The sequence below is a fragment of the Miscanthus floridulus genome, chromosome 8 (assembly GCF_019320115.1).
Source record: "Miscanthus floridulus cultivar M001 chromosome 8, ASM1932011v1, whole genome shotgun sequence".
In the NCBI taxonomy this organism is placed as follows: domain Eukaryota; kingdom Viridiplantae; phylum Streptophyta; class Magnoliopsida; order Poales; family Poaceae; genus Miscanthus; species Miscanthus floridulus.
In genome coordinates this window covers 193,907,562-193,935,241 of record NC_089587.1, presented here as the reverse complement: position 1 = coordinate 193,935,241, position 27,680 = coordinate 193,907,562, and the positions used below count along the sequence as shown (strand labels likewise).

Genomic DNA, 27,680 nt, shown 5'->3' with positions numbered 1-27,680 from the left:
CAGGCGGACGCGACGTGAGCAGTGCAGCGCACGCGGGCGATCCAGCAATCACGATCGTGACTAGCAGCAGCGTGATGACGAGATGCAATGCAGCATAGGCAATGGCACGGCGAAGAGGGTGGCAGCAGCATGGTGATGAGATGGTAGCGCAGCGATGCAAGCGGTGAGAGCGCACACGGGCGACCTAGCGCTCGCGACCGAGGCTAGCAGTCACGCGAGGACACCACGGGGTAGACAACATCGGACCGACCAGCACATAGGGCCTGCGACGACAGCGGCGGTGGCAAAGCGGCTAGACCCGCCGGCGCAGCGTGCGTATGCGTGTGTGAGACGTGGGCCAGGGCGCTGCAACGACGGTGCGGGCGGCAGCAGCCAGCGACGCAACGCCAGCGGCAGTCCAAGCCAGCGCGATGGCACGCGTGCGGGCTTGCGTGTCAGGTAGCAGGTGCGGCGACACCGAGTGTCGGCACGGTGGTCGCGCCCAGGCGCTGCAACCGTGTCATGCACGCTTTTTAAAGCTGCTAAAAAATCCAACTCGATGATCTAGTTGCTAAACTACCTATTTTATGCTCGAGATGGTATATCAAGCTACTAAAACAAGGCCTAAGACAATACCACTACCAAACCCGATTCTTCTATAAAAATTGTTGAACTTAGCTTCGTCGAACCATTTTTCGACTTACAAAAATTGACTAAGTTTTTGTTTGGATTCACGTCAACTTTGATTTCCAAGCTACCAACTATGCTAGCTAGTGATTCCCGTTCTTGACCGCAAGTATTTCACCGCCACCTACGAAGTTTGTACCACAAACTTTATTAAAGTGTCGGGTATGCGTTCTATAGCATTTTCGTTCAATAAAAATTCATTTAGAACTCTAAGCGATATAACGCGACATGAAATATTACATTCGTTTGGCGTTTCCGATAAATGTTTCAAGTCACAAGAATTTATTTACACACTATAATTCATACACTATCACATAAACATGATGCACATGCAGTGTTCTAGCAAAAGATTTACATTGTAACACTGAGGGTGTTACAGTGGGTGAGCAGGACCAATACTTTAAAGACCAGGACCAGTAGGGAAACTTCGATCAAGACAAGTATAGTATGTGATCATCCTTGTTGTCCTATTCATCTTAATTATCATTTAATCATATGCATGTGTCTACCTTGATAATCCCAGTTACTTTTCCATGTTATTGATATCTTGCTTCCTTGTCAGCTATGGGGATACTTGCATATGGGTAGCTGATGCTATTGTAATTAATTATGATCATTAACTATAACTTGATTAATGGAATATGCAACGAGAAAATAAAAAATGCTTTTTAGCAACCAGAATTAAAGGGTGAGAGCATTTGGCTTTATATATGGTGCTCTCATCCTCCCTAAGGACTTATCTGTAAGCAATCACTCGTGACTTACAGTACAACCATGAGGGCTATATGGCTCTGGCTTTAGTCAAGTATGAGGACATTTTCTAGCTTGTTAGTGGTTATTGAAAGGCGCAAAAGGGGTTTGCCAAGCTAGGTATAGTGCGGCCTCTATTCCTAAGAGTACTTCTACGTGAGTGTGCCTTTCGAAAGGGGGGCTCTATATCCCCCTTGCCATTGAAACCTAGTGTCCACTAACTTGTTAGAAAAACTTTTGAAAGACTTCATAGTGAACCATGCCAACCTTCCTTGGAAGTGGGTCAAGAGGCTAATCTCCTCGGGCGAAAGGTGAAATCACGACTCATGGTGAAAGTGTACAACCTCTGCAGAGTGTTAAAAACTGTTATAACAACTGTGCTCATGGTCACGAGCGGCCTGGACTCCTTACGAAATAATGATACATGATCGACGATGTTTTTAAATGCTATCTCATTAATTCTTATTATTTTGATGCTACTGATTAATTGGGGCACCGCTATTTTGATGCTACTAATGATAAAATTTGACACATTAAAGTGCTTAACACTGTAAAGCTATGTCTCAGCCTTTTGAGCCTCATGAACCCCATGTTATATTTTTTAAGTATGAAATATACTTATGTTTGTTTATTTTCAATACTTGAAAAAAAATCCTGGATGGGTAACAGAGTACGGAGGTTATGATGATTTTCCAGAAGACTACTAGACTCATGGTTCACTAGCCAACAGTCCCTGTGGAGTTGGAGGCTCTCGTGGAGAGTAGTTATCACGTTATTCTGTTTATTTATTAGAATTGCTACCTTTTTCATGAGATATTGTTTGCTATGTAATAAACACCTGTGATGATACATTGTAATTTGTCATTTTATGTGTGTGACTTTTCTGGGCACACATAGAATTCTACATTCGATTTTGTCCTTAAAATCAGGTGTGACATAAGTCCAACACTACTACACAAACTTTAATGGAGGCGGGCGTTTTTGATTTTCCGCGGCGGGCAAAGCCATCCGCCGCGGCCTAGAGGCCATGGTAAATCATGGCTTAACCGCGGCGGGCGGCTTTGCCCACCGCGGTTAACCGATTTACCACGGCGGGCGGTGTAACGTGCCCGCCGCGGTAAATATACTTCAATATATTTCTCCATGCTCACTAACACAAGCCTCTTAACGGTCTCCGTATCTTCATCAGGGCATCCTTCAAGGGGTATGTGTTGTTCTTTGAGCCACTCTACGAAATTGCTCTTGTGATGGTTCTAGACCCATGCCTCCGTACGTTGTCCATCATTAGCGGCGCGGATCTCTTCCAGGTTCTTTTCAATATATTTCTCCATGCTCACTAACTGATGAAGGATGCTGTAATGAGCTTCTTGCACCATTCGGTTTGCCACATCGGTGCGCACTTTTCGGCCTGTGCACCCCATTCCTAAGGTTTTGCCTTCGTGGTGATGGACAGGCAACCCAATCACCCTCCCATCTCTTATGTACCTCATACACCAGTTCACGGCCTCCTCCGTTGTGTATGACTTGATCATAGAGCCCTCCGGGTAAGTGCGGTTATGGACGTATCTGTTGAGGGTGGACATGAACCGCTCGTACGTCCACATCTGGTGTTGGTACACGGGGCCTAGTTGATGGATCTGATCGACCATATGCATCATTAGGTGTGGCATAATATCAAAGTAAGATGGTGGAAAGCACATCTCGAGCTGGCAAAGGGTCTCCGCGATGAACTCCTTCAGGGAAGGCAGCTCAGCCTTATCAATGACCTTCTGAGTGATGCGATTAAAGAAGTATAACATCCGTGTGATGACCATCTTCACGTACTCTGGATGGATAGCCCTAATCGCAATTGGTAGGAACACCGTCAACATGACGTGGCAGTCGTGTGAGTTGTAGCCGGTCATTATGAGGTCTTTCATGGAGACCAGGCTCTTGATGTTGGAAGAGAAACCAGTCGGCACCTTGATACCCCTAAGCAACTTAAGAAAAGTCGTCCTCTCGTCTTGCGTTAGGTTGCAGGCCGCACCCGGGATATCGACTTTACCGTTCTGAGGCGGTCCCGGGTGAAGGTCCGGCCTGATGCCCAGATTGACAAGATCCGTTCGTGACTTAATACCATCCTTTGTCTTGCCCTTGATGTCCAGTAGGACACCGATCGTGCTTTCGAAGACATTTTTCTCCAGGTGCATGTAGTCGATGGCATGGGGTGTATTCAGTGTTTTCCAATACGACAGGTACTTGAAGAAAATTGACTTCTTCTTGAAAGGAACGGCGGAGGGGACTTCCTCCATCTGGTCCCACTTTCGCTTCCTTGTCTGCTTGCTCCCCTCTTTAGGCGGCTTCTTCTTCTTTCCAAACTCCACCTGATCCATGTCCTTGACCATCTCATACACCTTTGTCCCCCAACTAGTCTGTGTCGGTTGATCACGCTGCGGCTCGTCCTGATTGTCAAAGTATTTGTTCATAATACTTCTTCTATACCTGTGATTTTTTGCGAGGAACCATCTGTGCCTCGTGTACACCATCTTATTGGATCCCTTAAGGTAAGTGTAGTAGGTCCCGTCGATGCAAACTACGCAGCCGGTCTTCCCTTTGATCTGCCCCGACAGTGAGAAGAGACCGGGGTAATCGGTGATGGTGACAAAGATGATTGCTTTTAGTATGAACTTCTCCTTGCGGGATGCATCCACCATCTGGACCCCAACATCAAATAGTATCTTCATTTCCTCCATGAACGGCTCCAGGAACACATCTATATCATTGCCGGGCTGCTTCGGTCCGGAGATAAGCATGGTCAGCATAAGGTACCTACGCTTCTGACATAGATGGGGAGGTAGGTTGTACATGGTGAGCACGACGGGCCAAGTGCTGTGCGAGCTGCTAAGCTCACCGAACGGGTTCATCCCATCGGTACTTAGCGCGAACCTAACATGCCTGGGCTCCTTGCCAAACTCCGGGTAGGCCTCGTCGAAATCCTTCCACTGCTTGCCATCGGATGGGTGCCATAGCTTGCCATCGTCGTTCAGGCGGTCAGCAGATGCATGCCAGGACATGAGCTTGGCATCGTCTGGGTTCCCGAATATTGCACGCAGGCGATCGGTCACGGGCAGGTACCACACCGACAGTGCTGGACTTTTCCTGTGCGTGTAACCCTCTTCTTCATCGTCCTGCTGAGCCGAGATCTGTTTGGCCACACTGCTCTTCTTTGCCCCCTTCTTGTTCTTCTTCCGACCACCCCGCAAGCCTCCCTCGTCTTCTGCATCCACACGACAACCAGCATTTTTCTTGTACCGACTAAAGCCGCAGTGCGGACAACTCGTCAAATTCTCATACTCATTGCCCCAATACAGGATGCAGTGGTTAGGGCATGCATCAAACTTTCTAAGCTTCATCGCCACTGGCCGGATCAGCTTCTTGGCCCGATAAGTATTGGCGGGCACCTTGTTAGCCGTTGGGTACGTGGTGGCAAGGTAGCTTAACAACTCATTGAAGCTAGTGTCAGACCAACCATGACGAGCCTTCAACATCAACATATGGAGGTTAAAACGGAGCGCCGTGCACTCCTTTGGACAATCGCCGCCGTCCTTATAGAGAGGATCAACTGCCGCCTGTTTCAACTCTCTGAAATTCTCCAACTACTTTGGGCAACCCAACACAACATCGTCTTCATCGAAGTGTTTGACTAGATCTTCAACAAGCTGCACATCCTCGGGTTGGCTCACAGTATCCTGACCATCACCACCGTCGCCGGCTTCATCGGCCATGTCTTGCATTACATCATCCACCGTGATGTAATCACGACAACTGTTGTCACTGTCGGCTGGCGCAGCTGCTGCGGAAGGATCTTTATTCACCGGTGGTGCTGTCGTCGTCGGCATCGAAGAGGTAACTCCAGATGCAGCGCCACTCGCACCAACTCTTTCGCCGTGAAATGTCCAGACTGTGTAGCCCTCGATGAAACCATACATGATCAAATGAGTTTGCACCTCGCTGTCTCGGTGGGCTTTCAGGTTCTTGCAACGAGAACATGGACATATGGTTGTCATCCGCTTTAGTCTCTCACGGTGAGCTTTACCAGCCGCAATAAACTTCCTTAATTCAAAGAGGTACCGCGGATCATTCACTCTATCGATCCGGTACATCCATTCCGATCTATCCATCGTATCTGCGAACATTATCCATCACAATCAACATTAAATAAAGAAGAATTAGGAGAAATTGATGATTTTTACGTCCAAAATCATGAAAAAGAGAGGAAATGACGATGTGAAAGATGAAGCATGCATCTATGATGAATCTAAAGTTAAAGAAATACATGACATCATTTTTTCCATTAAAATTGATCTAGATCTAGATCTAGATCTAAAGAGAACTCTAGGTGATGGAAATAGAGAGAGAGGATGGAAGGAGAGAGGGAGAGCCTTTATGAACCTCTTATGATGTCCTCCTCCCTCAAATCCAAGCCCTTCAACTCAAATCAAAAGTTTCCTCAAATTTTAGGGCAAAGCCTCCCCCCATGAGTTTTGAGAGAGGAAGACCCGTGGAGAAGAAGGAGGGTCTGAGGTCTGTATTTATACAGGCTTTACCACGGCGGGTAACATAAAACGCCCGCCTCGGTAAATCAAGTCTTTACCGTGGCGGGCAGTTTAAAGAGCCCGCTATGGTAAACCGTATTAACCGCGGCGGGCTATTCATACCGCCCGCCGCGGTAAATAACGATTTCCTGCGGCGGGCAGGTAAGGTTGCCCGCCGCGGTAAACCAATTTTCCGCAGCGGGCGCCCCGGCCACCGGTTAACCGTGGCGGGCAAAAAAGGTGCCCGCCACGGAGCGTGTTTTGGCCACGCTGCGCAAATTGATTCCTGTAGTAGTGCAAGCCGCTTGTGCACCCTATTTGATTACAAAACAAACACTTGCAAACACATTAGTCCAATTTAGTCTTGTTGCTCATCAAACATCAAAATCCAAACTAAATGGGCTGATGGTCCATTTTCCTTACAAGTATCAACTTAACATGTGGATAAAAATGTCAACAACCAATAAGATCAAAAGCTGATTCATGAGATAAAAAGGATGCAATAACCAGAGCCGTAATAACTTAAGCTATGAGATCAAAAGCTGATTCATGAGCCGTAATAACTTAAATGCAAATTAAAAGATCCATAGAGGTACAATGCAAATGATGAAAACACAAATAGTGTAATTGATAAGTTATCACAATCACATAGATAGTATATAGTATATAAATGGTTAGAAATGAATGAGAGAGAGAGAGAAATATAATCAATTTTGATGGGCTTGTATAAAGAAATTAGAGACCGCAACAATAAACAATTTTGATTTGGATATATGTCCCTCTAAATTTATCTATGAATTTCAATCTCTTAAAAATACAAGAACGGTTGATGGACTACTACCCTTCCTCATCAGCTTAGTTTTCTTATTTAATTAGTAGGTGCACATGCAACTCATCAGTACTTTGTGCTAGTTTGCGCACGAATTTCAGTTGTGTTCTAGTTTATGTCCTCCAAGGTATATATAGTCTAAACTGTGGTACTGGTAACACTGGTTCCAGGGTTATTTTTTTCTTAATTTCCATCCTAGTGAAACAACTCCATTCGGTTAGTGTTTTGTCATATAGAGTTGTTTGGTGGCGACCCACCCACTCTCTTTAATGTGAGTAGAAATGCCTAAAAACATATTTTCAGTGAAACTATACATACTTGTATTACTTATATATATATCCTGATCAAAATTGTTCTCTCTGTTGAAAAGTAGGCAACATTGCATTGGAACCTTCTCCACCAGCTGTTGAATTCGATCGCTTTATTTAGAAGCAAGATGGAGAACATATATAGCTAGAACTGCTGAAATGAAAAAAAAATATACTCGTACGACTTGGGTCGCAACTGGGTTGTTGGATGCGTGAACTGCATGCCTGCCTGCCTTGTAGCGTGGAAAATTCAGTGGATTCTTGTAGAAATTACGATATTCTTGTAAATTCATAGTGAAAGTAGTGTACTCAAAACACAAAGTCCTCGTCCAGGCAATATATACATGCCAATTAAGCTTCTTCACAACACCAACTGCTCTGACCTTGAGGGCTTACATACTTGTCCTATTCACAACAACTCTTGGATAGCCTACCGTTCGGCTTGCTGAAACTTAGCTGAAATTGGCTGAAAAATACTATTCTGGCTCAATTATTATAAAAAAAATACTATTTTGACTAAAAAAACAAACCGAACAAACCGCTTCGTGGGTAAGCGGAACGGACCTATACGTGATCTTGGCCGCGTTTAGTTGAGGCCGGATTCGGCGCCGGCCGATTTCGGTCGCACTGTAGCAACACTGTGGCGTTTTGTTTTTATTTGGTAATAATTGTCCAATCGTTGACTAATTAGCCTTAAAATATTCATCTCGCAAAGTACAACCAAACTGTGCAATTAGTTTTTGATTTCATCAACATTTAGTACTTCATGCATGTACCGTAAGTTTGATGTGATGGGAAATCTTCTTTTTGCATAGTGCCAAAGTTTAGATTTTTGATGAACTAAACATGGCCCTTGATGGATACCGTAGTCAAGTATGACCATTGTTTCTTCCGTGCCAGCCACTACTACTGCAGTCATTTATCTGAATTATTTCCATGACGGTGATGTGAGTAGATATGTAGCCTTGGCCTCTGAATGCTTCCGATCGACTGTGGTAGCGCAGTGTGCAGAAGGAGCCTCGCTCTGTGACAGGGTGTCTGGTTCTATGGACTTTTGTTCATGTCGTATCGGATATTCGACACTAATATAGAGTAATAAATATAAATTAATTATAAAATTAATTATATAGATTGAGACTAATTTGCGAGACAAATCTATTAAGTCTAATTAATCAATGATTTAACTACGTGGTGCTGTAGTAAATATGTGCTAATGATGAATTGATTAGGCTTAATATATTCATCTCGCGAATCAGTCACGGCTTTTGCAATTAATTTTATAATTAGCAATCACGTTATTCCGCTTATTTATTAGACATGCTACCTTTTTTATGAGATATTGTTCGCTATGTAATAAACATATGTGACATATATTGTAATTTGTCATTTTATGTGTGTGACTTTTCTAGGCACACATAGAGTTCTACATTCGATTTTGTCCTTAAAATTGGGTGTGACAAATTGATATCAGAGCTGTGTTAACTATATAACGCAAGCCTGGTAGAAACTCATCGTTATCGGGTGTTCGGCTTATCTAGTTTGTGGCTTATTTCGGCTGATTTCGACTGATTCAATAGTATTCTGTTAGAGAGAATAAGCTGAAAGAAACTGAAACAAGCTGAGACCCCTCCCCAAAACAGCTAGCGTTTCGCAGTCCTAGATAGATTGAGGGGGTGTTTGGTTCTTTAGTCGTTCCTAAAATTTATGTCACATCGAATGCTTAGATACTAATAAGAAGCATTAAATATAGATTAATTACAAAAACAATTACATAGATGGAGGCTAATTTTTGAGATGAAATTTTTAAGCCTAATTAATCTATCATTAGCGTATGTTTACTGTAGCACCAAGTTGTCAAATTATGAACTAATTAGGCTTAAAAGATTCATCTCGTAAATTAGTCACAAATTATGTAATTAGTTTTGTAATTAGTCTATATTTAATACTTCATGATGTGCCAGGAATTTTAGGAGTGCAGCAAACAGCCCCTGAACCAGTCACTGGCAGCAGTGACGACGGAGACGACGACGGACGACGACAGGCTCCGGTTCATCGAGGAGGTGGCCGCCGACGTGGACGCCGTGCAGCAGCGCGTGCTGGTGGAGATCCTCGCCCGCAACGCCGATGCCGAGTGCCTCGCGACGAGGTGCGGCCTGGGCGGCGCCACCGACCACGCCACCTTCCGGGCCAAGGTCCCCATGGTGACCTACGAGGACCTGCAGCCGTACATCCTGCGCATCGACCGCTCGTCCATCCTGTCCGGGTCCGGCCACCCCGTCTCCGAGTTCTTCACCAGCTCCGGCACCTTCGGCGGCGAGCGCAAGCTGATTCCCACCGTGGAGGATGAGCGCGACCGCCACCAACAACAGCGCAGCCTCGTCAGGGCAGTCATCAATCAGTAAGCACTAAGCACAGAGTCACAGATAAGAAGATGGTGCACGACATGATCGATGCTTGCATGCACTGGATGCCCTCCGCTTCTTCCAGCGGAACTGGGCGCAGCTCGCCGCGGACATCGATGCCGGCACGCTCACCGACCGCGTCACTGACCCCTCGGTGCGTCAGGCGGTCGCCGGCGTCCTTCGACAGCGAGACCCCGAGCTCGCACAGTTCATCCGTTCCGAGGGCTCCAGAAGCAACGGGGCCGGCATCATCGCGCGTCTTTGGCCAAACACCAAGTACATCGAAGCCGTAGCCACGGGCTCCATGGCGCAGTACGTCCCAGCCCTGAATTACTACAGCGGCGGACTCCCGATCGTCTCCACCTCGTACGTGACCTCGGAGTGCAGAATCGGCTTCAACCTCCGACCGATGTGCGACCCGTCCGAGGTGTCCTACACCATCATGCCCCACATGGCCTACTTCGAGTTCCTCCCGACGGACGCCGCCGCCGCTTGCGCGGACGCCGTCACGGCGAGCCAGCTCGTGGAGCTCGCCCGCGTGGAGGCCGGGCGGGGGTACGAGCTGGTGGTGACCACGTACCCCGGGCTGTGCCGGTACCGCGTCGGCGACGTCCTCCGCGTGACGCGGTTCCACAACGCGGCGCCGGAGTTCCGGTTCGTGCGCCGCAACAACGTGTTGCTGTCCGTCGACGGCGACAAGACGGACGAGGCGGAGCTGCAGCGTGCGGTGGAACGCGCGTCGTCCGCGCTGCTCCGCCCGCTTGGCGCCGCCGTGGCGGACTACACCGCCCGGACGTGCGGCGAGACCGTGCCGGGGCACTACGTCGTCTACTGGGAGCTGCAGCTGCTCGGCGCCGAGGAGTCGTCGTCCGCGGACGTCGTGGTCGACGGCGACGTGCTGGACCGCTGCTACCTGGAGATGGAGGAGGCCCTGAGCTCGGTGTACAGGCAGAGCCTGTTAGATATTTAGGCATTTTCAACGGCGATTTAATGTGGAAAATAGCAATATACAAAAGGTCATGTATGTGCTTGTGTGATCTACTTGTGACAAACATGTTGATGATACTAAAAACCTTACTGGAAAGGTGGATTCACAGATACATACCCAACGGCAGAGCCGGATGCACTCGTAGACATAGTGCCTGTTGATGCAGTCGTTCCGTTCGATGCAGTGCAGGTGGAAAGCAGTGCCGATCACCGGAGGACTAGTGAGTAGTCGTGCCGCCAGCGACACTCCATAAAAACGTGATTGCCACCCTTCACCCGAACAGGCGAACTCGAAGACAACAGACGTTCCGGAGGCCTACTCTCCCAGAGCTTGTGCGTGCAAGAACCAGGACAGAGAAGCTTTGTGGCTGTGGAACAGTGGTTGGATTTTGCGAACAAGAAGATAGACGAGAGAGAGGCACTTTTAAGCCATCCCATAGGTAAGCGAAGGGACGCAGGAGGAGATCAGGAGACAGGAGACGAGAGAGTTCTCGCCATGAACGCCAGCAACGGAAACGGACGAAACTTCCGTCATCAAATCGCCATTATATCAAAAACAGAAGTAACTCCTATGATTATGCGATTTGATTGACAAAACACTATACGTCCGTCCATCCGTCCGCTCGCTCGCCGCCTGCCTGCCCATGGCCTCGGCCCGGCGGTGGCGGTGGCGGCGCGCGCGCGTGTGGCACGCCAGTGTACTTTTCTCAACTTCTCAATATAGATAGACAATGTCCAACTATATAAATTGAGTCATCGTCTAGTCAAAATCTCGTATGGTGCTAAGTCATAACTAGCACACTATTTATTACAATCCATAGAGTTTTATTGGATTTATTAAACATTATATGGGCCAAGCCCATAATATATCCAACAATCCTCACCAAACTCTAGGATATGTAACAAACAACCTCAGAAACCACAGTTCTTTGATATACCAGAGTTTCGACGGAGACTGTTAAGTTGAACATCCGTCTAGAACAAGAGTTCCACACATTCACAACTGAACAATGGACTTTGCCTTGAATTGATAGTTTTGTGCGAATTGAGTTTCACTAAAGTTCTTTCATGGTACTAGATTGCTACAAGCGTCTCCTCTGTTTGAAGCATATAAGTCACACTTCGAGGCCTTTCATGAGTATCTAGAGATTACCCACATCTCATAGACTGTGACTAGCAGTTGAACTCATATAGGTGTGTTCCTTTTAGGATGTTCTGTAGGACAACAACCCTGCTTTAATAAGCCACTCGGATCACATTAAGGTGTTAACCAGTCTGCCATACAGCATAAGAGAAACAGTGCATCTCAAACTATTTAGGCCTTAAAATAAGGGGTTTCTCCATCAGTCAACCACTAGCTTGTTTCACCATCCTATTTCACAGGATCTTCGATCACATAGGATAGGTTACCACTATGGAACGACTTCAAGTGGGTCTCAAGCCTATCTCCCTTGATGCACCTTCTATCACATTGCGTGATAGACCCTTAGTAAACTGATCTGCTAGATTCTCAGATGTATGGACATAGTCCAATGCTATTACTCTAGAGTTTCTCAGTTTTCTGATAGATTTTAACCGCCTTTTCACATGCCTTGTAGACTTCATGTTATCCCTAGAACTGTTTACCTTGATTATCACCGTCTGATTATCACAGTTCATGAAAATAGCTGGTATTGGTTTTTTAACTACCGGCAAATCCATAAGGAGTTCACGAAGCCACTCTACTTCAACTGTGGCGGTATCTAATGTTGTGAGTTCTGCTTCCATTGTTGACCTCGTTAAGATGGTCTGCTTGCAAGACTTCCAAGAAACAGCGCCACCTCCAAGTGAAAACACATATCCACTCGTGGCGTATATCTCATCAACATCAGATATTCAGTTCGCATCACAATAACCCTCTAGTACCCTCGGGTACCTGGTATAGTGAATGCCATAGCTCATAGTCCCTTTTAGATAGTGCAATACCCTCTCAAGAGCATGCCAATGAACATCTCCCGAATTTGAAACAAACCGGCTGAGTTTGCCCACAGCAAATGAGATGTCAGGCCTTGTTGCACTAGCTAAATACATAAGTGAGCGAATAATTTGAGAATATCTCAATTGATCCCGTGCTATTCTTTGATTTTTCCTTAATAGCACACTTAGGTCATAAAGAGTTGGAGCAGGTGTGCAGTCACTATACCCAAAGCGACTCAACACCTTTTCCACATAGTGGGATTGCACAAGTGTTACCCCACCATTTCCTTCTCTCAGTAGCTTTATGTTAAGAATAACATCAGCCTCTCCCAAGTCTTTCATTTCAAAGTTACTAGATAAAAAGTCTTTCACTTTCTTAATCACATTAACATTGTTTCTAAAAATTAGTATATCATCCACATATAAGCACAATATCACACCTTCTCCTCCACCATACCGATAATAAACACATTTATCAGCTTCATTCACAACAAAACCGACTGATGTCAAAGTTCTATCGAATTTCTCATACCACTGCTTAGGTGCTTGCTTTAAGCCATATAAAGATTTCAATAGTTTACACACCTTTCCCTTTTGACCATTTGCTACAAACCCATCTAGCTGATCCATATAAATCTCTTCCTCAAGCTCTCCATTCAAGAAAGTTGTCTTAACGTCCATTTGATGAATGAGAAGACCATGTGAGACAGCCAAGGAAAGTAGCACTCGTATAGTCATTAGACGGGCAACTGATGAATAAGTATCAAAATAATCTTCACCTTCTTTCTATGTATAGCCTTTCGCTACAAGCCTCGCCTTGTACTTTTCAATAGTACCATCAGGCCTAAGCTTCTTCTTGAACACCCATTTATATCCCACAAGTTTGCACCCCGTAGGGACGATCAACAACCTCCCAAGTTCCGTTGGACATAATAGATTCCATTTCACTCTGAACTGCTTCCTTCCATAAGTCAGCACCAAGAGATGAATATGCCTCTTCTATGATTTTAGGAGTATCATCCACTAGGTATATAATATAGTCTTCACCAAAAGACTTTGTAGTCCTTCGTCTCTTACTCTTTTGAGTGACTATATTATTATCCTCTTTTTGGGTTTCCACTTACCATCCGGACAATCCTTAGCATAGTGTCCAGGATTGCCGCAAGTGAAGCAATTTCCCTTTTTCTTGTTCTTCTTCTTCTTCTTCTTCTTCTTAAAAGGCGTAGTGTTCTTTTGTTTGAGATCTTGCTAGAATTTCTTCTTGTGGGAGTTTTGAGAATGTTTCTGTACCACATGGGCACTACAACCTACCTCAACAACTTTCTTGCCACGGACGTCTTTTGCTCTCGCCTTCTCTTCAACATCCAAAGAGCCAATGAGATCGGCAATGCCAAATTCCTGTCTCTTATGTTTTAGAGAAGTAGCAAAATCTATCCAAGCCTGTGGCAATTTTGCAATGATGCGACCTGCCACAAACTGCTCAGGCAATACACAACCAAATATTTCGAGTTCTTTTGCTAGAATTTGTATTTCATGAGCTTGTTCGACTACAGAACGGTTGTCAACCATCCTGTAATCATGAAACTGCTCCATGACATACAACTCACTACCAGCATCAGATACTCCATATTTGGCCTCAAGTGCATCCCACATCTCTTTACCAGTCTGTAGTGGCACATATGCATCCACTATGGAATCTCCTAGCACGCTAAGAATTGTAGCCTTGAACATAGTATCAGCGTGTTGGAACGCACGCTCCTCATCAGGAGAATACGGCCCAACAGCCCTAGGTTCAGCAACAAAATAGCAGTGCATAGCAGTCAACCATAGAATGCACTTCTGCCACCACCTCTTGTAATGAGTGCCCTCAAAGATATTTGGTTTCAACATATTCGCAAAACCAGCTACCGAGAACTGCCTATCACATTTTTGGATTGTTAGATATTTAGGCATTTTCAACGATGATTTAATCCAGAAAATAGCAATATACAAAAGGTTTGTGAGATCATGTATGTGCTTGTGTGATCTACTTGTGACAAACATGTTGATGATACTAACGAGCAGGATTATTACCAGAAACCTTACTGGAAAGGTTGGATTCACAGAGACATACCCAACGGCAGAGCCGGATGCACTCGTAGACATAGTGCATGTTGATGTAGTCATCCGTTCGATGCAGTGCAGGTGGGAAGCAGTGTCGATCACCAGATGACTAGTGAGTAGTCGTGCCGCCAGCGACACTCCCCAAAAACGTGATTGCCGCCCTTCACTCGAGCAGGCAAACTCGAAGACAGCAGACATTCCGGAGGCCTACTCTCCCAGAGCTTGCGCGCACAAGAACCAGGATGGAGAAGCTTTGGGGTTGTGGAACAGTGGTTGGATTTTGCGAACGGGAAGACAGACGAGAGACAGGCACTTTTAAGCCATCCCACGGGTAAGCGAAGGGACGTAGGAGGAGATCAGGAGATAGGAGACGAGAGAGCTCTCGCCATCAACGCCAGCAACGAAAACGGACGAAACGTCCATCATCAAATCGCCATTATATCATAAACAGAAGTAACTCCTGTGATTATGCGATTTGATTGACAAAACACTATCCGTTCGCTCGCCGCCTGCCCGCCACGGTCTGGCCCGGCCCGGCGTCGTGCGCACATGTGGCACGCCAGTATACTTTTCTCAACTTCTCAATATAGATAGACAATGTCTAACTATATAAATTAAGTCATCATCTAGTCAAAATCCCGTATGATGCTAAGTCATAACTAGCACACTATTTAATATAATTCATATAGTTTTATTAGATTTATTAAATATTATATGGGTCAAGCCCATAATATATCCAACAGAGCCCGACGGATGGCACCGTCGAGCCGCTGGAGATCCAGGTGGTCCGGCCAGGAACCTTCGAGGAGCTCGCGGACCATGCCGTGGCGCGTGGCGCCTCCATCGGCCAGTACAAGGTGCCCCGATGCGTTACCGCGCCGCCGGTCATCGAGCTGCTCGACTCGCGCGTCGTCTCCAACCACTTCAGCCCCGCATTGCCGCACTGGGTGCCTAGTCAACGGTTCCAATAACCAGACATGGACAACAGGGAGAAATGCTGATGAGCATGATGCCCTGCTGCATAATGGGGAAGCTGGCAAAAGTCCGAAAGCACGCAATCTAATAAGGATTTTTTTTTTGTTCCCGTTTGGCTTGCTAAAACTTTGACTGAATTGGTTGAAAAATATTATTATGGCTGAATTGTTGCGAGAGAAAAACACTGTTCCAGCTAAAAAAATAAGATAAATAGTGCGGATTATAAGGTATGCCGAACGTGGTCTTTTTTGGAAAAATATAATAAGGGCTGAATTATTTGATCCACGCTATTATAATTGTCACTGTTTATCTTTCAAGAAAAATAATGATCACGTGTTTTAGTTCTACTGCACTATTATTTGTCATATTGGAATGTCGCCTTTACATTTCACCATGTACCTCAGCCGTGCTACTTTATTGGCCTAGTTCAGCTTTCCCATATTCGGCTTGTTCGGCTTATTTTTTCAGCTGGAACAGTATTTTTCTCTCATATCAATTCAACCAAAACAGTATTTTTCAGCCAATTTCAGTCAAGATTCAAACCAGAAAGAGGTTGTCTACCCACCGCTCGGGCGTTTTAGGGATGCCTGACACCCGAGTGGTCCATGCCCCTGAAACACTAGATCGAGAGTGCAATCAAATGAACCAAAAAAATATCTAAATAATACAAAAATATTAAAAAAACAAAAATAAAGTCAGATTATTTCATTGAAAGCCAAATTGGAAAATTTAACCAAATAAAATATACAGAAATAAAAAAAACAAAAAAAAATATCAGATAACTGTTCGAGTAATTCTGACTATTCTTATTTACGAATAATCAATTTGCACTAATTAAATATAAAATTTACACCAAAATGAAAATAGTAAAATATGGTACAATAAAATATAATCCATCCCGACTAAAGGAATAAATCTGTATGCATACAGACGTTAATGGCAGGGCCTAGCGGCTGCTGTTTAAACGCAAAGCGGCACAGGGGCCGAGGTGGACGGGTGTGGCCAGGGCCAGCAGTCGCATGAAAGATGCGCTCTGCTGCTGACTGCCTGCCTACGGCCTACCGCGCCGCCGCGCGCACTGCTGCATCTGCATGTGAGCAAGCTACGGCCAACTCGACGTGCAGTCGCATGCGAGTGCTCCCCCGCTCCGTGTGCGTGGCACAAATTTGATTTAATTTGCAAAAAATACGTATAATATTTATATCTTTAAATAAAGTTAATAAAAATGAATTTAATAATATTTTTTAATATACATTTAGTTACAGTTGTTTAACACTGGTCTGTATTACTGACGGAAGTCGAGCGCGCGCCGGTTGAGAAACACCAGACGTGGGCGCACAGATCAGATCAGATCCGACGTCCACGAAGTCGAGCGCGGGAGAAACACTCGAGCAATATCTAGCTTTCTCGTCTAGAAAAACCTAACTTTTTTGTCAACAATATGTGTTTGTTGAGATACCACTTACTAGTTGTTTAAAAAATTAAAGCGTGATTAATTCATCAGTATTGTTAGTTACTTAATTAGTTGGTCCATATCAAACTATCAATGCCACAACAGGTTATTGTCGAGTTATTTGTTGGTGTTGACCAGGCTGTTACTGAGATATTTTGCAAGCAAGTTAGGGTGCGCCTTTCCATTATGCTTGTTGAAATAAACAATGATGTTGTTTATAAGAGTACCTTCAGTGACAAATTTTGCTGTAGGACATCCAACTTCAACGGAATTGGTTTATTTCACACCGCCAACTTCAATATTGCTACGTACCATTATAAAATCGTGGTCGTTTGTCAGAAGACACCGCACCCATTAAAGTATTAATTTCTCAAATCTAGAAAAGTGAAAGGAGGGGGAATAGACGATTTTGCCCATGACTCATATAACTTCTCCCTCAAGGCTTGCGCATGGTAGGGAGCTCCCCGGTGGTGCAGCTAGCCTAGGGGCGCGCTACCCGATGGCGCGGCCATCGTAGGGGCGGATGAGGTGGGCAGGGCACACGGCGGCCGCGCGTGTTGTGGGATGGCATCAGGAGCCACAAGGCACAGGGCAGAGGGTCGAGGTGCTCGTTGCTGACCATGTGGCCAAAGAGGAGAGGACGACACCGTGCGGTAGGCGTTGGAGAAGGACAGAGGAGACAGAAGGGTGGAGTCAGGAGGTGGAAGACTTATCGTGCCTTTCTCTCTCCCAAACCATAGAAAATAAATATTTAAATGATTGTGTTGTCCTGTGGCAAGTAACATGGTTTTCATATTGGTACAGGGCCAATTATCGAGTTGGCGGTGTCCAACGGCATATTCCACGTTTGAGCGGTGTCCCTGAGCAAAATTTACCTTCCTATAATTAACTTGCTAAACCAATAAATTTAACGAGTTAACAAAATAAGTAGTAACATCAATTTATTTTTCTCTCTAGCAGTTTACCATCTTAGCTTTTTAAACAATTTTGCATTAGAAACCCCAAACTATTTCTAACCAACCAAACCTCTTTTAATAGCTCTTATCGTTTTCTCACTTGAAACCTTTTACTTTCTTAATTTACTCATTGCGTCTAATTTACTCTGATCTCCCGAGAAAAATGTTAGATGGGGAGCAGATATAGAGTTCCTCTCGACTGCGGAAACTTATGAGCTAGAGATGATATTTGACAACTTTTTATTTTTAAGGAGCTCTTTTACCAAACTGTTGGATGAAACTTTTTTTCCTTTTTCTAAAAAATCAAACTACGGAGATGTTTTACAGAAATCCTGGAGATGCTCTAAGCTCCTCAAATTGGTGCTGGTACCTTCATTGCAACTACTAGTGTTGAGAGAGTCCTTTGCTAGCTCAATGAATTATGTGAAGGATAATTTGAGAACTAAGATGGAGAATCAATATTTCGATGAATGCTTGGTTGCATTTATAAAGCATGAGTTACTTTTTCAAGTTAAGGGTAGTGATACTTCAGGGGGCTTCCAAGGTACTCCCTCTGCTCAGAAATGGCTTATCATTTTTTAATAGGGGAAGTACGAAGGAGCGCAAAGTTAAAGTTAAATTGGAATTTCTTTAAATATTTTGAAGTTTCTCTTTGTTTTGTGGACATTTTAGTCTTGATCATATGTACCTTTAATCAATACTAGAGTAAATTACTCACTCTGTTCTAAATCCTAAGTTGTTCTAAAAATGAAAAAGTCCATTTTACCTCCCTTAACTATCATTGAAGTCTAGGTTTTCTCCCTGAACTCCAAAACCGGGTAAACCACCTCCCTCAACTTATAAAACCGTTCATTTTACCTCCCTGACCCAATTATAGGTGGTTTTCAAAGGCGATTTTGTCTTTTTAGTTTAAAAATAAATCCAGTAAATACCTAATGAGGTTTTTAAACCACAAAAAATGTCTCTAAGCTTCTAAAAATTCTCTTGAAAGTACTAAAGATGTATTAGGACACGAGAAACACAAATAATATATTTATATCTTGTGAAAATATCTCTAGAATCTTTTAAAAATTTGATTTAGCTCTAAGAAAATGGGAAAAACATGCAAAAAAAATCTGGAAAACCGCCTTTGAAAACCACCTATAACCAGGCTAGGGAGGTAAAATGAATGGTTTTAAAACTTGAGGGAGGTGGTTTACCTGGTTTTGGAGTTCAGAGAGAAAAACTAGACTTCAACACAGAGGTAAAATAGATTTTTTCCTTCTAAAAATATGACTGTGCTCCTGGCACTGTCTGACTAGGTGTGGAACTGTGGACTTTGTTCGCGTCAGCCCACGGCCTGTGCAAATGTTATCTGGGCCTCCACCACCACCAAGTCCCCTGTCCCAAGATAAGGAAGCTTCCACTGAAACATTTGTTATCCTCAATTCGATTAAAGAAACACCCAGTTGACCTTCCTTGCTCTGCAATGCACTGCAAGGTCGTATCTTGGTCAACAAGCACAAACACCTTGGCATGTGCCCATCCATGGCCATGTCAGGCACACTCTTCAGAATATTTTTAGGGTGTGTTTAGATCCAAAAATTTTTGGGTTTTGGGTACTGTAGCGCTTTCGTTTTTATTTGGTAATTAGTGTCTAATTATGGACTAATTAGGTTTAAAAGTTTCGTCTCACGATTTCTCATCCAACTGTGCAATTAGTTTTTTTTCGTCTACATTTAGTACTCCATGCATATGCCGCAAGATTTGATGTGACGGGTACTATGCAAAATTTTTTGGGAACTAAACGGGGCCTTAGCTAGCATCCACCATCTTGAGTTCAGAGTACAAGTTTAGGTTGGACACTGCAACTTCCCTCACTGCACTAGCAGAGTGCGGACGCAGTGTATATAACTCCTCTCCGCTCCTCCATCAAATGTCAACAGCAAGAGCTACGAAGACAACGGCAATGGCAATAGATTCCTCTTCCTCCTCCGAGCTGCAAGCCAGCGCACTCTCCCTGCCCGTCCTGCTGTTCGTCCTCTACATCTCCTACCACCTCATCACGCGAGCCCTGACGACGACCAAGAAGAACAAGCCCACCACCCACGGCCTCAAATCGCACCCGCTCCTGGGCCACCTCCCGGAGTTCCTCAAGAACCGCCACCGCTTCCTCGAGTGGTCCACGGAGCTCATCGTCGCCAGTCCGGACCACCGGATGGGGTTCTGGATCCCCGGGATGCGGACGGGCATCGTCACCGGGAACCCCGCCGACGTGGAGCACGTCCTGCGGACCAACTTCGCCAACTACCCCAAGGGCGAGCACGCCACCGCCATGCTCCGCGACTTCCTCGGCCACGGCCTCTTCAACTCCGACGGCGAGCAGTGGCTCTGGCAGCGCAAGAACGCCAGCCACGAGTTCAGCAGCCGCTCCCTGCGGAGGTTCGTCGTCGACGTCGTCAGCGACGAGGTCGCCGGCAGGCTGCTTCCGCTGCTCCGGAGGGCCGCGGACGGCGACGGCCGCGTCGTCCTCGACCTGCAGCACGTCCTGGAGCGCTTCGCGTTCGACACCATCTGCATGGTCGCGTTCGGGCACGACCCCTGCTGCCTCTGCCTCGCCGCCGCCGACGGCGGCGGTGGCGGCTGGGCGGACGCCAAAAAATCCGAGTTCATGCGCGCGTTCGGCGAGGCGCAGGACCTCATCATCCGCCGCTTCCTGGACCCTGTCGAGGTCTCGTGGAAGGTCAAGAAGTGGCTCAACGTCGGCATGGAGCGGCGGCTCAAGAAGGCCATCGCGGACGTGCACGCGTTCGCCATGGGCATCGTCCGCGCCCGGCGCCAGAGCGCGAGCGCTTCGGTCGACCACCACAGGGACGACGTCCTATCGCGGTTCGCGGCGAGCGCCGAGCACAGCGACGAGGCGCTGAGGGACATCGTGCTCAGCTTCCTCATCGCCGGGCGCGAGACCACGTCGTCGGCGCTGACGTGGTTCTTCTGGCTTCTGTCGTCGCGCCCTGCCGTGGCGGCGCGCGTCCTCGCCGAGGTCCGCGCGGCGCGGGAGGCGTCCACGGGCACGCGCCCCGGGGAGCCACTCGGCTTCGACGCGCTGCGCGGCATGCACTACCTGCACGCCGCGCTCACCGAGTCGATGCGGCTGTACCCGCCGGCGCCGCTCGACTCGCAGTCGTGCGCCGCGGACGACACGCTGCCCGACGGCACGCACGTCGGAAAGGGTTGGTCCGTCACCTACAGCGCCTACGCCATGGGCCGGCTCCCGGCCATATGGGGCGACGACTGCGCCGAGTACCGGCCGGAGCGGTGGCTCGGCGACGACGGCGCGTTCCGGCCGGAGAGCCCGTTCCGGTATACCGTGTTCCATGCTGGGCCCAGGATGTGCCTCGGGAAGGAGATGGCGTACGTGCAGATGAAGTCCGTCGTCGCTAGCGTGCTGGAGGAGTTCGTGGTCGACGTCAGGAAGGAGGTCGCCGGCGGCGGTGTGCCGGAGCACGTCCTCTCCGTGACGCTCAGGATGAAAGGAGGCTTGCCGGTGCAAGTGAGGAGAAGGGAGCTGGCTGGAAGTGCTGAATGACGATCCAGAGCATACATGTGTCACATCTCATAATGCTATCGTGTGTCTATTTGGTTTGACACAAATAATAACGTTTGTAAATATGTTGTCCTTTTGTTTTTTTTTCTCCTGCTGTCTACATCTATTTTTTGAGTTTCATTTTGCGATTGTAAAGCTATATTCAGTCAATAAAATGAATGATTGACTACTTACTTTTTGATATGGAGAGAGAGACATAGACTGCTATTTTAGGATTGATAGCGGCATAATCTTTTGACATGGCACGGTGTAAAAATTTTTGAGTCTCACCACGTCTAGGACTTAACATGATGGATAGCACGGCAAGAAACATAAGCATGATTACAACGTTTCTATGCAATTGCCTAGTGTTTAGTATCATACCTCTCCTATATATTTTTTGAATGGACTAGGAAAATAAAATGGTGAAAACAAGTAAAGATATTCTAATGGAAGTGCTTGGACCGTGTCACGACACGAAAGCCGGGCGACATGCTATGAGTCGTGCTTGTGCCAAAGCAAGGACTTATCGTGCCGGCACGGCGCTGCACGACGCGCCTCACATGTCTAGATCAGATCATTACTCAGAAGCGGCACATACTTGCAAAGGATTAACAAGCTTAAAAGACACCTTAGTAATCAGTAAATGCATTTGGCAGCTTATTTGCAATATTTTGCAAACCAACAATTCTTTAAACTCAAAATTTAGTTCATTTAGTACGTGATCCTGAGTTTGAAATGTATTATGCATTTCAAATAATTTCCTAGCATTATATATGGTACTTCAAATCCTCCCTAATGCCTGGAAGCGCTCATTGTCAAAATAAACCAGCGTATAGGGCCGTAAATAGATCCTCCATAAAAGGTTCTAGGAGATTGAAAACTCACATTAATCCCTAGTTTCCTGTGTGTGTCCAACAATGTACGTTGAGGTGGTGAGATTGGTACGTATACAATGTAACCCAATCTTACGCAAATAGGAAATCTTCATGGATTCCCACGTACTAAATGCATATAGAGGATATGCAGTTAATCATAAGTCAGGAGTGTGTAAATTTGCATGACCCCAACGCGAAGTTGGCAATAGCAATTCACTAACAATGGTCCTACTATAATCTTGGTGTCTTTCTCATAGATTCCACTTATCCTTTTGGATATGTAACTAAACTCTTGTTATACCAAATAATCGTCATTGTAGGCACAAAAATTTAGTAGTGTTCAGGATAATAAGCTCACAACATGAGCCATTATTTACCAAATGCATGTAACACCCTCGGTATTACATTGTACAGTTTTTGCTAAAACCATATCATGAGCATCATGTTTATGTATTATTGCATGTGGTAAAATGAGAAATTAAATTTTATTGCACTAATTCTCAAATTGAGCTCTAATTTATTCCTTGTCCAAGTATTCTCCCGCAACTCAACTCACTATTGTCATCTTGATCCAACTTCATCTCTCGCTATTTCATCTCCTTCTTGATCCCCGAAGCACGCCCTCAGCACACTCGTAGAGCAAGCCCGCGTAGCACGCTTGCAGTACTCTTCACTGGCAAGTTTCACCACAGTGTCATTACTTCGCCGTGTCATGAATGGCGAGTTAGGCAGCAACCTCTAGCGTGTTGCACGCGCTCTTCAGCAAACGAAGATGACCGACCGTAGTAGCTCGTAGAAATTCGCATGTCATCCATTATTTCTAGACCCACACTAATGTACCCAAATAGCATTCACTAGGATCCATCCGGTCATCACGTCCAACAAGCATCATGAAGTCCAAGTTGCCCTTCCAGCCGTCATCTCTCTCCATGTGAGAGCTCCATAGCCACAAAGTCAAATGACAAATTATTGTCATTCACTAATTATTAGCATACCACTTGGCAAGATTTATATCTCCATCAGTCTCGCGACGCGTCACTGTCCTCTCTTGTTGTTCTAATCACCCACGCCTTTACTTCGCTTGCTAATCATCTTACAAAATTATCAGCGCACGTCGCGCTGCCGCTGCCATAGTGTGTCGCTCACGCCAGGCATTTTTCCCAGTGCCAGCTCCACCTCCAGCCCCGTGTCTCCTGCCTATAAAGGACACGCCGCGCAACCCTCCCATCACGTCGAGCTCCAGAGCCGCGCTCCGCCGCTCACCATCTTACTCTCCAAATCGAGTTCCTGTGTTCTTGCCTGAGAAAGCTGCGCTCCATCGACCTCCCTCCCCGAGCTGTAATCGGCCGAGGTAGCCAGCCTACAAAAATCCCCTCCTTCTCCTTCTCCATTATTTCCTTGACCTGTGGTCTCCTTCTCCCTTCTTAATCCAATTAGCACATATGCACTGTTTAATGCCAACCCAGTTGACACGTTGAAGGACCAAAGACCCACTCAAGTCCATCACATGAAATCCAAACACTGTTCACCATAGAAAACACTATTCACAGCAGAAAATATTGTTCATCTGAGCAGCATGTCGTGCACAAGCCGCGCTTGATTACCTTTAAGCAAGCTAGTTAGCCACTAATCTTACGATGCGTCGCTGTCGCGCCTTCGCTTCTCCTGCCTATAAAAGGGCGACACTGAGCTCACCACCGTACTGCGCCGCTGCTCGCTCCTCTCGCCTCTCCAGTCTCTCTCTCTCTCTCTCTCTCTCCGAGCTCTAGCTCGCCCTGTCGATCTCCCTCTCCGAGCTGTAATCGACCAAGGTAGCTAACCTACAAGGATTCCTTCATTCTCCTTCTCCATTATTTCTAGACTCACGGTCACGTGCTGGTCAACAAGTCCAATAGCATGATTAGCCTCCTCCAATAATATCATTTTATTCATCTCTAGAGCTCATTTGAATTTATTTATTTATCACTACTACAGAATAGACTTGTTGTCCCGAGCGGTAACAGCCTTTAGTCCCGGTTACCGCGCCAGGACAACGATCCCGGGACTAAAGGTAGAACCTTCAGTCCCGGGTCATCGAGCCGGGACTAAAGAGGGACCTTTAGTCCTGGTTGGTAACACCAACCAGGACTAAAGGCCCTCCAGCCGAGCAAACCTGGCGCACCCTTTAGTCCCGGTTGGTAACCCCAACCGGGACTAAAGGTTCCTTTTCTTTTTCTTTTTTTTTGTTTAATTTGTTTTCAGTTCAGTTACACGTATTTGTTTAATATATAATATGTTTTTATGTACGTATTCTACGCTGCTAATATAAATACACGCATGCGTATAATTACATCTAATTCTCATCTTGAGCATTATTATATTCGAATAAAGTATGAAACTATATATATTATAGATATATATATATGTATATATACAACACTTTCATAATCTTGTTCTCGAAAATAACGATATCAATAAACATTTAATTTACATCATTTATTCCTTAGGATCAAAGTAGAACTCGCCGTTGGGATTTAGCACTTTTTCTAGAAGATATCCTGCTATTGACTCTTGAACTGCTTTCAGATGGTCTTTTTGCATGACCCTTCGTTTCAACCATTCAGTCTTGCATTTGAAATAAAAGGAAAAGTATTAATACACATATATGTATATATATTCATTTAAAAATAAATAAAAATTGATATATACGTACTCTGAGGACATCTTCAGGAGTTCTTCTTATGTGCGCAGTGATAAATTCACAAACGTAGTATCCACACAAGTTATTACCTGGTTCCAGCCACAAACACCACTGTACGAGAAGAAGATTATTCTCATCATCTCACACGTAAATTGAAGTACGATATAGTAATTAAACACGTGGGGAAGTGTATATAGTACAACTTACTGGTATTTCAACTACATTAAGTGGTGCCTTGCAATCCTTGCGATGTTGCCGAATAAACTCTTTCCAAACCCTGTGCGACCAATAATGTACGATCGTTAATAAATTATGGCAAAGTCTATTCAATAATAGTTGTGCGCGAGAGATCAAAATTACCCCTGGATAATGTCTATCATATCTTGGTATAGTGCCCGTTCTTTTCTCAACGAGTCAAAGATTAGTAACCGACTTGAGTTTAACTCAATAACAATGAGTATCCAGTGAAAACTGCATTGGTTTATATACACACGTACATGCATATAAGTTGTATTGATATTACATAAAATGTGTAGACTACATTATTATTAACACTTACTCAAAGTTGTACGGGAAAAGTATTGTTGTCTTGTCGTGCTGCTTTACGAAGAACATCATGATATTCTCCTGTGCTTCAGATACCCATCGCTCCTTGACAATAATACCGGTTTTGAATACGATATAAGGATCAATGAAGCCAACACTGGTGTCTTGTATTCTTTGGAGCTCTGACATCTGGAATCTGTATATAAATATAAGTTACATGTGAGGATAATTATATACACGTACGCATGGAAGTGAGTTTATTAAATAAAAGTAAGAATCACTTACAAACAAAAGGAGCTAATGATTGATTTGTCCAGAGCGTCCATGTGGTATAGTTGATGCAATTCTTCGAAACTAATATGTAAGATGTCATCACCACGGAAGTAATGATGGTCTCTAAATCTGACAAAGATCCACTGCTCACCCCTGCCACACGCCTGCATGTACCACTTGTTGAGCAAGTACATTTGCATACCCAATTCATTCAGAGCCGCAGGGTTGTACAGACTTTTGCCATATTTATAAGTCTTCCAGGTATCAACTTCCAGGTTCTGGATTGGAGCTTTGCCCGTCAATTGATCCAAGGTTAAACCAGTATCTTGAAAAAAAGCATTAAGGGCTTGAACCAACACTTCTCCAGAGTTGTCTGGTCGATAGACTTCTATGTTGGAACCATATTGATTAGCAACAACAAGATTTTGCATTGGTTGCTTCTGTTGTCTGAGCTGTGGGACATCCTTCCCTGATGCTCTTTTCCTTTTCTTATCTGCATCATGTGACTTCACGAGGGAGCGGTCATAGTCTGATAGTGGCGAAGGCTTATGAAGTTCAATCATCTTTTTCTTGTGAGCATCGACCTTCTGCCTCAACACATCTCGTGGTATGTAAAAGTACGGCTTCTCCTTAAGCTTCGCTTGACTCTTGTTTTTTATATCTATAAAAAAATCTTTCACTTTTTTGTCTTCTTCAGCTGCTATTTGCTCATCAGTCTTTTCAGGAAGTATTTCTTGAGAAATAACTCTTTTTCTCGGGGTCTTCTTTGCCGCCGGGACCTTAGACGTCTTTGTAGTGCGTCGCTGTGGAGGGGGTGGGGGCGGTGTTGGAGACCGGCGTGGAGGCGATGAGGCCGGTGTTGGTGGAGACCGGTGTGGAGGCGTTGGAGATCGTTGTGGAGGCGGTGGGGCCGGTGTAGGAGTTGGAGATTGTTGTGGAGGCGATGGGGCCGGTGTAGGAGTTGGCGATCGCCGTGGGGATGAAGTCGTCTCACCCCCCGCGACGCTGTGATGAGATGGGGAATGAATGATTAGGCTAGGCTGGGGGGAGACCCTGCTACAAAAACAAGTTGTGTGTCAATTATTTTTGAAGCCAATAGAAAATTAATGGAAAATAATATTTCATTCACTTTCATTCATACCTAGGGTGAGGTAGGGGAAGCGGTGGTGCCCCAGGAATGATGATGAAGCGTTTGCGCCATTGAATAAATGTCTTCTCTACTTCTCCTAGTGTCTTCTCCCCATCACCGCCTTCAATGTCAAGAGGAACATTGCTGTAACCTTTGAGCACTCTATCGACCGAGACGCTAGCATATCCAGGTTGAATAACTGACCCATGGATTCTTGGTGTCTTCGTTCGGTCTATTGGAGATACAACCCCGACAGCCACCATGATTGATGCATTATTACCATCTGGAATGTGCAGCTCACATGTTGTTAGAGGCTCAGTAATGTCATCAATAGGGAAGCGTAACCCAGTGTCGTCTTGAATAACTGGCAGCTCCGTAGAAGCACAACTGCTTTTCATCTGACCAACGGGGCTAATGGTGACTCCCGGCATTGATTGCGATTGCATTTGACTCATTGCTAGCTGCACTTGCCTCTTGATCTCCTCCTGCATTCTTGCCTCAAGAGATTTTTCTCGTTCATGTGATTCAAGCAATGCTTGTCGTGACTCATCAACAAATTGCTCCAATGCATGGATTCGTTCTGCCTCCTCATCCTTCTTTCTCTGGCGGCTTCTCTAGGTATCCTTGTCTGCTAGGAATGCGTGTAGCCA

The 27,680-nt window shown here is 45.5% G+C and overlaps 2 protein-coding genes across 2 annotated transcripts in view; both read left to right on the top strand.

Moving 5' to 3' along the window:
• The window catches only part of LOC136470430 (probable indole-3-acetic acid-amido synthetase GH3.9), a 113,931-nt gene extending 98,385 nt beyond the window's left edge, over window positions 1-15,546 (top strand). The window contains exons 3-5 of the mRNA XM_066468281.1: window positions 9,098-9,525; window positions 9,578-10,486; window positions 15,321-15,546. Of these exons, the coding sequence (XP_066324378.1) occupies window positions 9,098-9,525; window positions 9,578-10,486; window positions 15,321-15,546 (1,563 nt within the window). The remainder of the gene's footprint in view (window positions 1-9,097; window positions 9,526-9,577; window positions 10,487-15,320) is intronic.
• Window positions 15,547-19,907: 4,361 nt separating this feature from the next.
• Window positions 19,908-21,527, top strand: LOC136470429 (cytochrome P450 CYP94D108-like). Its single transcript, XM_066468280.1, has one exon. The coding sequence runs from the start codon at window positions 19,908-19,910 to the stop codon at window positions 21,525-21,527; it is 1,620 nt and encodes a 539-aa protein (XP_066324377.1).
• The last annotated feature ends 6,153 nt before the right edge of the window (window positions 21,528-27,680 follow it).

Bases quoted from the DNA above. Each gene is read 5' to 3' on its own strand.
- LOC136470429 (XM_066468280.1), top strand. From the start codon at position 19,908: ATGGCAATAGATTCCTCTTCCTCCTCCGAGCTGCAAGCCAGCGCACTC.